Source organism: Hippocampus comes, unplaced genomic scaffold (genome assembly GCF_001891065.2).
Source record: "Hippocampus comes isolate QL1 unplaced genomic scaffold, H_comes_QL1_v1.1 scaffold20, whole genome shotgun sequence".
Taxonomy (NCBI): domain Eukaryota; kingdom Metazoa; phylum Chordata; class Actinopteri; order Syngnathiformes; family Syngnathidae; genus Hippocampus; species Hippocampus comes.
Genome location: NW_017805462.1, coordinates 531,463 through 544,142, shown reverse-complemented (window position 1 = coordinate 544,142; position 12,680 = coordinate 531,463). Strand labels below are relative to the sequence as shown.

The window sequence follows — 12,680 nt, the reverse complement described above, 5'->3', positions numbered from 1 at the left end:
CGACCCCAGAGGAACAAAAATAAATCTTACACCTCCTGTATCTGGGTTATTTGACAAAGAAAAAGAACAGCTGGTGCTTGAACTGTCTGCTTCCTTTCCACTGCCTGACACACTGGGCTCCACTACTCCTTTTTTGGGAGCACTTTGAAGAACTGAACGGCACTTTTGAACAATGTTCTGATTGCCAAACGCTCGGATGATGCATTTTTTTTTTTTTTTACTAGTCGAATTTAAATACGGTTCTCACATCATAAACTTGGCCTTCATAACTTGATGATGTCTCCCCTCACAGGTGCTTCCCACTGAAATCGTCACATTAGCGGGGGAAAGAAATGGCGGGCCGCCACAGCGGCAGATAGAACAGCAGGAGGCCGACCGAGACGGAGAATGAGGATGGAGGACGAGCTTGAAATGGGATGAGGTGAGCGGTCTGCTCGGAATCACAGCAATGCGACATTTGCACGACACGAACGAGGAACATGACGACACAGCGACAGCCTTGTACTCAGAAGCCAGGCGGGACGTGTGCGGGGGAGGACGATCGAGAGCCTCTTCAGCAAGGGGAGCATGAGGAGGAGTGCTGACTACAGGCTGACTAAAGATGCTAAAAATAACAACATCAGCAGATGTAGCAGGAAGAGGACGAGGAGGAGAGTGAAGAAGATGTTTCGGGGATGAGACAAAGAGCAACGCAAACCAAGGGCCGAAACGAAAGTTTCATCACACGGAGACATGAATAAAAATCATCCTTCGAAAAAAGCCCAATTCAAATCAGTGATTAGGCAAACAGCAGACGTTCGATTGTCCCACTCAAATAACTGACAGTGAACTCACCACATTATGGATTCTTAATTTTGAACTCCAAAAAACGAAAACATTGTTCAAGATTTGCATGGTGCACCTTCAGCTTTTTTACGATTTACTGAGTGTTTCAACATTTGAGGCGCACCAACAAAGTGATTGTCAAACTAATGGACAACCATTTTGATAATCGATTCTTTTTTTTTTTTTGAGACATTAACTGAAAAATAATTGTGTGGTCTTCCATAAAGCAGATTGATGCTGTTTTTGCGGAATCAAAATACGAGACATTTACAGACCTCTGCTTTGATCTACCAAAATTTTACAATCAATAAATAGGTAAATTTTTGCAGATCTTAAGATGGGTGTTAGGCTGACCAAGTAATCAGTGGGTGGGGGGGGGGGGGGGATACTCGTAGGTTTTCCTGCATTCGCAATCACACACCCCCCCACTCACTCCCCAATCACTAGAAAGGGATTTTTAGAGGACATGTTAGGGATTGAAGTGGCCAATTCAACCTCACACAGCATTTTGATCGACTGTTATTTTGGATGAATCTTGCCACGCTGCTATTGGAAGTTTAGCTTCTCCTAGCAGCCACTCTTCATTAGCACACTTTGCATGTCCGCCCTCGACCAAGCGGCGCTACCTGAAAAAGTTCCCAAAAGAGACCGGCTTCTTTCATAAGGGAAAAAATGAGTGAGGGATGAGCGAACGACTGCAAAGGCAAAGATGAAACGAAAGAGACGAAGAGAATGGTGACAAAGAATAACATGAAACTGTTTCACTCCAATTTGATGGTGGTTTTTGGGCCAGATTTTCTATGGGCGATATACAAAAATATTCCCCCAAAAAGGCAATTTCTTCAAACACAAAAACACTCAATTTCTGCAGAACTTAGGTCCAAATTTTCAAAATTGTTGGTGGAATCAGGTTGAAGAAGCCATTCAAACCGCACTGAGAATTTTGACAAACATTTGTCACATTTCTACATATAACAACTTCAGCCGTGGAAAGGGTACGAGTCGGACAGCTCACGTACATCAGTCAAAGATTTTAAAGCCCTTTCAATCGCTCCTTCCATGTTGTGTTTTTGTTTGGAAAATTATGAAAGAGAGCGACTACAGTTTGCTACTCATACCATTGTTGGAAAAGTTGAAGCAGTTTGAAACACTGACTTGTACAAACCGCCGCACGCTCTGAAACCAGAAACCGAATGAAGCTGTAATTTCACAGGGTCCAAGTTGGAGCTCAACGGAACGGCACGTGGGCGCACCAACCTTGCATCCAAACATGAGCGAGACAGTGCTGTTGGTGCACGCCACTTTGCAGTGGCACAACACGGGTGAAAAACACTCCAGCTTCTTGGCGGCGGGCGCCATCTTGTCATTGGCCGACGGCCGCCTCCTGCCGGAGCGTCGGCGCCACCTTGCGCGCCGTCCGCCCCCCCTCGCGCCCGCACCTCCGGGGCCACCTACGCCCTCGCCTCCTCCTCCGCCTCCACTGCTGCTGCTGCTGCTGCTTTCTGCCCTCACCATCCGCCCTCATTCCTCGCGTTGCTCCATGGCGGCCAGGGGGAACGCGATCATCCCGGAGAGCTTCCTTCATTCAGGGAGAAGCCCCCCCACCCACACTCCTCTTCCACTACCACCCCCCACGCTTGACTCCTCTACCTCTTCTGGTTGGTTGAAGTCCTCCTCGCCTGTCGAGCTTCTCATTGGCGTTCGTCTCTTCACTGTGTGCGTGTGATGGTCCTGGCGCGGGGGGAGATCGAGCGTGGTCACATGACTCACGAGAAGCTCGGTGGGCTATATCCCGAGGGAAGGTAGAGCATGTAGGATGGAGAAGGGAGATGAAGTGGTAGGAAGTGACATCACACTAAAAAATCAGCAAAAATAAAATAAATAAAAGCGTTTCCACGTCACTTTGCGACACCCGCGCACTTCTGTGTAGATATAGGCAGCATAGATCTGATGTGACACTCCATCACAGGAGGCGCCCGCTCCACCTCCTCCTCCTCCTGCCCTCTTTGCCATAGCAACAGCAGCAGATGATCATGGGGAATGTAGTGCGTAAGGGGCACGCACGCAAGAGACACTGATAGTAGCTGACAGGTTGCGATGTGATGACCACTTTCTAAATTTACCCTCACTCCATGTGTGCGTGCGCATCCCTCACATGACCCAGTAAGCGAGTGCGCATGCACATCCGTACGAGTGCAGAACAGGTTTGTGTTCTTGTTGGGGGAGTCGCCTTCCACAAAAGGATGAAGAGCTTCAAGGGCTAAAGCACCCAATGCTGCACACGCGTTTCAGTGCAGACCACGACCGCCCGTGTATGCCCGCGCACACGCACGCACGCACGCACGCACGCACCACAACAGGGGGTTATTCACTGTAGCAAATTCGATCTCAGATGTAAACACACACACACACACACACACACAAAATGTCAGTCACTAGAGGGCAGCAGCCGGCATATAGTCTTGATGCCCTGATGGAAGAACCTGGTCCTGGACTTAGCAAATCCGTGCATTAGTCCTTCATTCATACGTATAAAAAAAAAAAAAAAATGGAACAAAAACATACTAAATTATTTTCTCAATATTCCTTCCAAAAACCAAATTTTAAAATGGGACAAAGAATAATTTTTCCCATTTTCTGCACAAATGAAAAGACGAAACTGACGATTCGGACGTTCAATTTGAATGTTTTTCTATATGGCACAAGTTGCATGGGTCGAAAGGCAACTTGAATGGGAAGGGAGCTTTCACTTGATTTTTGTTACTTGGTCGTCTTTGTCCTCTCCTTCAGGTGAAAGTTGGCTTCTTTTTCATGCAAGTACCAATGTATTGTATTGGGCCAAGAGCGGCCTTGTTTTAAGGTCTCGGATATCGTAGAGTCTGCTGATACTAGTTACTGATACTTAAAAAAAATAATAATCTGATATCCAGTTAAGTCCTCTTCGGCAGTAGTGCTACACTGCGGCAGTCTGACACATGGGTGAATCACCATTTGAATCAGAAAGAAAAGGCCTTCCTTCGAAATATTTTGTTATTGTGTTCAGTGAAATTTTATATATCAAAAGGACTAGGCGTGTCCATAAACTGGAAATGCGAAAAACGAGTCATTATCTGTTTCCATTTTGGTTTGAGGAACGAATACTGAGAAAACAAGTCATTACTTGCATTACGGTTCACGAAAAATTATTTTGCAGAAAAGTTTAATGCAAAACATGCAGCCCGATTTTCCTTCCTTTCACTGGTAAAACTGATGCGATATACCGATATGATATATGAGAGTTACAAGCCCGATCACATAACGAAGCAAACTGAGAAGACCAAATGTGTTTCCACGGCAACACGATGCATGTCGCGTTCTGCTGATTCACCACATTTGGCCTGGATCTCGATCGCGGCTGGCTTTTCTGAATGTTGGGCATGGTTGCCACAGCAACTGCCAGCCTGGGCTCACCTGCATCTCACCCTCGCCCCCTCAGCTGGCTTCAAAGTTTCCCCTGCAGGGCAAGGACCTGATCATCATCGTCATAACCAACTGCCACGCCCTTCACGCAAGCCTCACAGTCCCACTTGGGAGTGAAACTTGTGCATGGAGGAAGAAAAAGATCGCCGTCGGAGGAGGAGTGGCTGTTGCCACGGTAACGGTTCCACTTAACATTAAGCTGAAAGTGAGGTCAAGTCACAAAAGTGTCAATATAACTATTTTGATGTTGTCCTTGACTCTGTTCCATTGATGACTTTACATTAGGTAAAATTACTGTGACAATAGTAGCACTCGTGATGTCCTGGTCTCGCCCAATGAGAAGCCAACTCCAACAGTGTGACGTCACCATTTGCCGCTGCTCACGTCACCGACCACAACCAGGCTCCGTTAGCCAACTGCAGCATTGGAGCAGCACAAAGTTGTCAGCAGGCGCGGCATGCCGCCTCGACTAACCTCCTTGCTTCCTTCAACGGGAGACGACGTGGCCAGACAATCGGTACCGTTTAAAAAGAGCGACCGAGTGACGACGCGAATTCCTCGGTTACCTTGGTAGTGACGATACAAATACAGTCCATCGCTTCGTGCCCGGCCCCACCGCAGCGAAGCGCCTCATCAAGCGCACGCTCCGAGCGCAATCAGCGAGTGAGCCAGCAGCCTCAACGAAGAGCCGCCTCGTTCCTCCGTGGGAGCAGCCGAAGCCGCGCGGAGGTCCTGCCCGCTGCTGGCGCCGCATTTGCGGCCGGTGGGAAATCGCAAAGCTCCCCCACGAGGTCTCCCAAACGCAACGCCTCGCTTCTTACAGCAGTGGGTTGTTCAATTTTAAGTAGCCTCTCAAGAAAAAAACGTGGCTCTCCAAGCAGCACTATCGTGGCCAACATTCAGTACAGTCTAAAACGTTTGATGTTGTGTGTAAAAAAAGCTTAGCGTGGCTTTATGTTACAAAACCACGACCAACCTCCACTTATTCCCACTTCAACATCTAAAAATAAATTTACTCAACTCGGCTGTACTTACACAGCACTTTAAAACCTCCCCATAGATGTTCGCTTTAGAGAAAAAGCTTCTCATGGCTTAGTACAGGAAAAGCACAATAAATGTAGTTGTTTTTATTTTTTGTTTTGTCTTTGACATCGTTGTCTTGATTTGTCTTAAATAAAAAAATAAAATCCTGAGCCCCCACCCAATAAGCTTTAAGGAGCTTTTCGTTCACATGTGGTTGGATGGCAAACTTTTGTAATACTTGACAATAGTCCTAGACTACATATAGAATAGTGCTAGACTCAACTCCAAACATAACAGAAACAGAGCAAAAGCCGAATGTAACTAAACGATAACTGGACTAGACCACAACTACAATTAGTCAAGTGCTAGACTAGGCTAGTCCGACACAAATGTCGCCTGTACTGAAAGCATCCAAATTTCCCATGGCAAGAAACGTATCCAACTGTTGCTCCTATTCTACTTCTTGCTGCCACGCGGCCTCACACAGAACGTGGAGTGCAAACGCATCATGTCTGGGGGTGTGGGCGCAACTCCAACGCGCACACGCATTTACATGCTGTCATCGCCGCGTCGAGAGAGGGTCCACGTGAACACCTACACCCTCACAATCAGGTCAAAGTTTACGTCAGGACAACAGATGCCTCACACACAAAAAAAGACAAACAAACAAACTAACGCAAGCACGCACGCACACACAACACACACCCACACACAGCCCAAACAGGCAAGTGTGCACACACATAAACACACCCACACCATCCTGCACACAAAGAAACACGTTGACACGCATACGACACATCCACACACAAATGCATGCACGCATTCACAATGGGACACGCACACACGCAGTCAGTCCACCGACATGACAGCGAGATGCAGTGGCACCACCTCGACTTTAGTGAAGTGGTCCCCAAACCTTCCGTGTATTTGATGCGTCATGACATCATCAACAGGAAGTGGCTGATCATGAAAGTACGTGACAAGACAAGGACGCCGGTGATGGCCTCAACATGTCGCTGGCGGCTACCGGAGACCCACGCTAATCGGCGTGCGCGCCGCTGCGACATCTTCAGGTCGTCTGCGCTCGTGCACAAGCTGCCAGCAAGCACGGGCCCCGCCCCCTTGCATGCTCCCACCGAGATGATTGGATGCGACATGCGGAGGCCCGCCTACCAATGCTCCCTCGCACTACTTACTTGAGTGTCACACTTTGGTGAGCGCGAGGCCTGCCCCAACACGTGCAGGATTTCATTTAGAAGGGCCGAGTCCTGCCGTTGGCGGCGGGGGACACAGAGAGTGTGTGTTCATCATCAATATCATCATCACCGTGGGTAAAAGATCAAGTCAGTCAAATTCAGTGGAATCTGTCACGGTCACCATGGCTAACCCTCGAAAGTTTGTTTCCACTTTACGAAAAAAAGACAACAGCAGGGTAAATTGCAAAGACGATATTTCACCGAAGGGAGGAAACACTGCCAATGTGCAAGCGTATTTGCAAACACAGCACGTGATAACTTTTAGATGAAGTTTGCGCTTTTGATGCGCTCCGGAGTGCTCAACCGGAAACCAGCAACGGCAACGTAACCACGTCACCTCCTGTCACCATTCCAACTATGTTTGCTCTCTTGTAGAAGCTGCTGCGTGGTGTGAACACAGAGTGACTGGCAAATCTTATTGATTCTGGGGGACCCCATAGCACCCTATCGAGAAGTCCTAGGATGTGGACCTCTTAAGCCCACCCCGTTGAGTTTGTAAGGTCATCTCTATAAACGTTATCTTGTTTACAGGTACAATTGATCCACAAAACAAAGTGGCTGCTAATCTACTTGTCATTTCTTCTTCGTCTTGCATGTCATTATAAGAGTCCAGGCTGTTGAGAGCATCAAATTCCTCCCATGTTTCGGCCCTCATCTTTCCAGTCACGTAATTAACGATGTTGTGATGGGTCACTTTGGAGAACAAACTGGCTTCATCTGATTTTGAAAAATTATCCAAGCTCCCCAACCCCCCCCCCCACCCCATAGTCTTTCCCTCCAAGCAACTTCAGTTTTTCTACATATCGCGCACGCATGTCATGCTGAGCAAGAGCTATAACAGACCCGGAACGAAACCAAAAAAATGAACCAGATACAAGCCAAGTAGATCTCTGAGTGTGTAAAAAACGAAATCGTTGCCTACCTTAGTGAGAGACCTGACACAGGGAGGCAGGGATGCACTTTCTCATCGTGTAAAGAAGCAGACGGAAACATCATATCATAGCTTACGTTCCGTTTTAAAATGCCGCTACGGCTTCCCTTTCTTTGACATTGGTGCATTGCAAATCAAACAAACACGCTTTGAATGAAACTAAACAAAAAGATAGCTATGTCCCAACGGTTCTGATCGCTAGCTGTAAGCAGCTGCTGACTGCTACCAATTCTTGGGCTACATTGTCTCTGCCATGTGCCTGTTTGCAGGGCACATGATGCAAGATGCCGCCGCGGCTAACGACTTAAATGTGGCTTGGAGATGTTAACACTGTTGCCACATTGGCTAAAAGGTTTCATGACTCACTGCTAGCACTGGAAATCATAAAAATCAATAGTTTTCTCGACACAGCTATGTTGTCGCGTCAGCAGTGCACATCAACGGAGGCGCTTGGGAAGCCGCTAACTTAGCTGCAAGCATCTTACCTCGATGCTGGTGCTAAGGCTGGGCAGCGTGTCGGAGGTGACGGTGGCGCTTTGAAGGCTGGAGAAATCCCAAAGAGCCACGCCGTCCACCGGTTTGGAAGACTCTGCCCACCTCTGGCTGTCCAATAAGGTCACTTCATAAAACTCTTGGATATCTGCGGCCCACAAGAAGAACGAGACGTTGTCAGGGTAACGCAAGCATTTCTGCAAAGGTGTCATTCTGGGATGCAACAATGTGACGAGCACCACCTGCTGACTGTCAAGCAGTGGTGCTTTGAGGTGCATGTTGAATTTATTGCGTGACAATGCTTGTACTAACTCAAATTAAAAAAAAACGGTGCTTCAAATCATCCTTCCTTGCTGAAATGAATAGAAATGCCCACCAAAAAAAAAAATATATATATATATATTTTTTTTTTTTAATGAATAAAAAAGAACACATTATTGTATTTAATATTGTATATAAAGAGAATATCAAGAATTAAATCTGTTGTGCGTTTTAATAAAATGCTGCAATCCAATTCATTGTGTTGTTCCTTCTGGTGTGCCCAACCTGGCCAGTAGGAGGCAGTACTGGATAATAATACAAACAATCAGGAAAACACATTTCTAATATTGCGACTACTCAGTCAGTTGTTGGAATATTATTCATTTTGGCAGTGGCTTTGCTGGCACCGCGTTTCTTCTGCTATTTGAAGAAGAGATAAGTGGGGATGCTCAGAAACGGCTAGCAGTCAATGAGTTGCTTTGGTGATATTTCATGCCCTCCTTGTTGACACTCAAGCGCATTCCCACACAATGGCCACTACCTCCTCACTCATACGGCGCCTCCTTCCTTCATGACGCTGCGCCTCCCCTCCCTGTGTGAGTGCATGTTACAGTGTTGTTAGACAATCAACTAAGAGGGGAGGTGTTGTGGAGACCAAAAAAAAAAAAAAAGTTTATTTAGGGAACCTTTCAAGTAGAGTATGAAAAAAAAGAGATAAAAATAGATGAAATATTCAAAACACTAACGCTCACATAAAAATAAATGCCCCCATCCCTACTTCCACTCCCTCTTGATGTAGGCCAGCGGGCGAGTGTTTCAAACATTTAAAAATTCAGCACTAAAAGCATGTGTGTGTTGTGAAGCATTGCGGGTTTGTCATTTGCCCTGTCTCGCAGGACAATGGAGGCAAGAGAAGAGGAACAGATGATTCAAGTGAGAGTTGATGTTTGCCATCTGCTGGCGTGGATGCAGGCCAGAGGAAGAAGGACAAGAACAGCAAAGTGGAGCGTCTCGGCTGCTCGGGGGTTGGGGGACTGGATTAAGGGGGGCGGGGGTGTAATCGTCATGTCCACAGAGGGATTACAAGCGGATGGGCCTGCCGCTGCTGTTGCCTGACTTTGAGTGGCGTCCTGCTCCAGCCGCAAAAGCACCAACTAAAGCGGCGGCTCGACTGAGTGCACCCAATGAATATCGAACAAGCTGCAGAGAATTCACATTACACAGCCAGGTCGCGCTAATGTTAATAAATATGCCGATAAAGTGCAGCAGTTCTGATTGTTTCGAAGGGCAGAAGCTGTGAAAATTGTTTTCGGGTCTATTTGGAAGTCTTCCAGCTGAGTTTGTGTTAGTATAATATTGGTTGGATGCTTTCAGAGGACCTCAAAAGATATGCTATGATATTATATGTTAGCATTAAGCTAGCTGATTTAATAATAGTGACGCTGTGTTCAGTCAAGACAAGCCACATTTATTTGTATACCCCTTTATCACAAAGTTTGAGATTTGAACCCTTGTGCTGTCGAGTTTGACACTGTTGTGCTAAAGCATCTCTGCTACGAAAGAAAACCAAACTGTAAAAAATAGTCAGAAGATGAGAACTGCTGGTTGCTGATGTTCCAACCTCAGTGATGCGACTGATCTTAACACCTTGCATTTCTATTCCTTCCTTGCGGTTGCTGAGCATGTGACTCCGCCCATACGGAGAGAAAACATCCTAATGACATTACCACGGACAGGCCTTCGCAACAATGAGGATGATGATGGTGAAGACGCACACGGCGGACCACATTCCTTGCTTCCCGTTAGCCGGCGGCCAGCCACACAAATACCGACAAACAACTTCGGCGCGTGCACGCGCACGCGCGCGCACACACACACACACACACACACACACACACACACACACACACACACACACACAGTGAAATAATGACCATTACCCTGTCAGTCATCAGTGGTCAGCATTTGACTATTTAGTTCGTCCTCAGATATCAATCCAGTCTCATTGAATCGATCACTTCGGCTGCAACTAACATTTGTCTTTGTCTTCCATTAATCCATTGATTATGTTTTAGATTAATTAATGAATCGGTTGGGACAAAAACAACAAAACATGACAAGGAAGGCACTTTTACATGCACCTCCAGCGCAATTTGGTGAGTGAAAGTAGAGTAAATTTCAGACCTGGTGAAAGTGCGTGGGGGAATGTGATTTTGGTGGATTTGAAGGAGGCACGGAGAGAGAGACTGTGCGCTCAGAGGACCTGTATGGTGGATGTCATCATATTTCATTCAAAAATATTACAACAGCGTGCATTGAACTCTTTGAATCAATGTAGAAATCACTTCACTGAATGCATCACTATCATTGTTATCTTTATTGTACTTTTTGAAACTCCTGGGCCATCACACACAGGACATGAACCATTAGGGTGAAAGGCAGTAACAAGATGGCCACTTCACAACAAAAAAAGTGATCTGTGATTGCCCTGGGCAAATTTATATCCTCCATCCATGAACGTCTGCTTCCAGTTTCTTCTAAATATACAATTTTTTTTTTATGTGACATAATCTTGATTGAATCAAAATGGCTGAATGGCCCAGGATGATTTCGAGGCTTTCCTGAGTGTTAAGGACCCGAGATGAAGCACGTACCGATGAGGGCCTGGAAGAGGTTGCTCTGGAAGACGTCGATGACCCTCTGGATGGACACGCGCAGCTGCCGCTCGTCGGCGTGCTGCAGTTTGGCTCGGTATTCCTCCAGCAAGGACAGCGCACGCTGGGCGTCTGGCACAGAAAGGCAAAGCTATCAATTTTTTTTTTCTTGTAATTTACTCTTCATTTTTATAGGGGTCGATGTGCCTTCAAATGCACTTTGTGTTCTTTTTTTTCATTCATGGCCCATGTATAAAGTATGACGGCATCCTGCCTTATACCTGTATTGCAACATCCATATTTGACATTTTGAGTTCAATTGATATATTCATTCATTAACTTATTACCTATTATCAATAATATATTAATTAGACTAAATATCTGTGCAGCCTTGTACTCTGATTCATGAGACAAAATATTCGGCGGCTGACCTAATTGCTCCGCTTTGTTCGAGCAAATGCGGAAGCCGAACTTAGGTTAAAGTGTGTCATATTTACATTTTGACCTGAAATTGATCAGATTAACAGTAAAACCTGTCATGTATTAACGCAATAATAAACTTTCTTTTGGTATGCCAGCACTGAACCGTGAAGAGTGAGTTTTATCTGGGATCGGTCAATGCCAAGAAAAGGAGGGTTCTACTAATTTTCTTGCGATAGTCTGATCCGTTAACTCATAAGAGAAGTGCCAGTCGAATCTTGAGGTCAACTCAGAGAAAAGTGTTTAAGTGTGATTGCCGTCCACCGTCGGCCGAGTTCCGAACCATTTTGGTGCTTTTGAGCAGCCTGCGAGGGCGCGTAAGGAGGTTTTGGCGAGGTGTGGCGTGCGGTCGATAGTTTGCTTCAAGTTTGTCACCACTTTGGCCAAACGTCAGCTGCTCCGTCTCAACTCGCTTAGCATGTCGAGCTAAGCAGCTAGCAGTCGCACTGGCGGGCCTCCGCGGCCCGGTTCTGCTCTGCGCGAGGTGCCGGCCCGGCACGTCTGACGCTTCGTCTGACTGAGAAACTAACTTGGGCTCCGCTTCGACGCCATTTGGACTTTCACCCTCCCGGCGGGTAGCGGCTAGCATGATTGCTAGCTGGCTAGTGAGAAAGCGGCTTAGGCTACCGACAGAACAACCGGAACCGTACACCACCTTTAGTGCCTCACCTTTCTTTCGGACCGGCATGGCGCCTCCGCTTCGACTCGGCTCGGAGGCGCTCGGCTGCCGGGATCGGGCTCGGCGGCCGGGAGGACAACGTCCGGACAAGCAGAATGTCGGCAGGCGACCAAGTGCACAACTCCAAACTCAAACTCGGCTGGTGGGAGGGAGGGACGTGTCCCGCCAGCACGAGTTCAGATGGAAAGCACCGTCAGACCTGGACGGCACCGGACCGGACGGCACCGCTTGGGTGGCTCGTTGTGACGTCCCCAACCACACGCGCGCGAACACGCAGCGGTTTTCCCGAACCGAGCCGCTCCCTGCCCAGTGCGTGTGCGTGCCGGCTGAAGAAGCAGAGCAGAAAACGGCAAAGACCCGAACTTGTTTGTGCTCAAGTCGAGCCGCGCGCGTGCGCGAGATTCATCTCGCGCACGCGCTTTGAGTGCGTTCGTGTCAAAGTTGGGAGAGGAAATCCCTCCGCCTCATTCTCCTCTACTTCCTCTCCTTCCTCCTTGTTAGTCTCCTGCCGCCCTTTATACCCTTTCTGCCTTGTTCAATTGGGAACTTTGTCCAAAATAGAGTCCCTGCCTCCTAAGTGTGTGTGTGTGTGTGTGTGTGTGTGTGTGTGTGTGTGTCTG

The 12,680-nt window shown here is 47.3% G+C and overlaps 1 protein-coding gene across 14 annotated transcripts in view; it reads right to left on the bottom strand.

Moving 5' to 3' along the window:
* Nucleotides 1-12,245, bottom strand: part of dlg1b (discs large MAGUK scaffold protein 1b) — a 29,419-nt gene extending 17,174 nt beyond the window's left edge. For 9 of the 14 annotated variants that reach the window (XM_019874921.1, XM_019874922.1, XM_019874925.1 and 6 more), the window contains exons 1-4: nucleotides 12,051-12,245; nucleotides 10,902-11,033; nucleotides 7,980-8,134; nucleotides 6,504-6,575 (exon numbers count right to left, since the gene is read on the bottom strand). In XM_019874921.1, coding sequence (XP_019730480.1) covers nucleotides 6,504-6,575; nucleotides 7,980-8,134; nucleotides 10,902-11,033; nucleotides 12,051-12,069 — 378 coding nt within the window. In that variant the 5' untranslated portion in view covers nucleotides 12,070-12,245. Of the gene's footprint in view, nucleotides 1-2,082; nucleotides 2,736-4,850; nucleotides 5,000-6,503; nucleotides 6,576-7,979; nucleotides 8,135-10,901; nucleotides 11,034-12,050 lie in introns of those variants that run through there. The other 5 variants (XM_019874926.1, XM_019874932.1, XM_019874933.1 and 2 more) reach the window with 3 other exon arrangements.
* Between the last annotated feature and the right edge of the window lie 435 nt (nucleotides 12,246-12,680).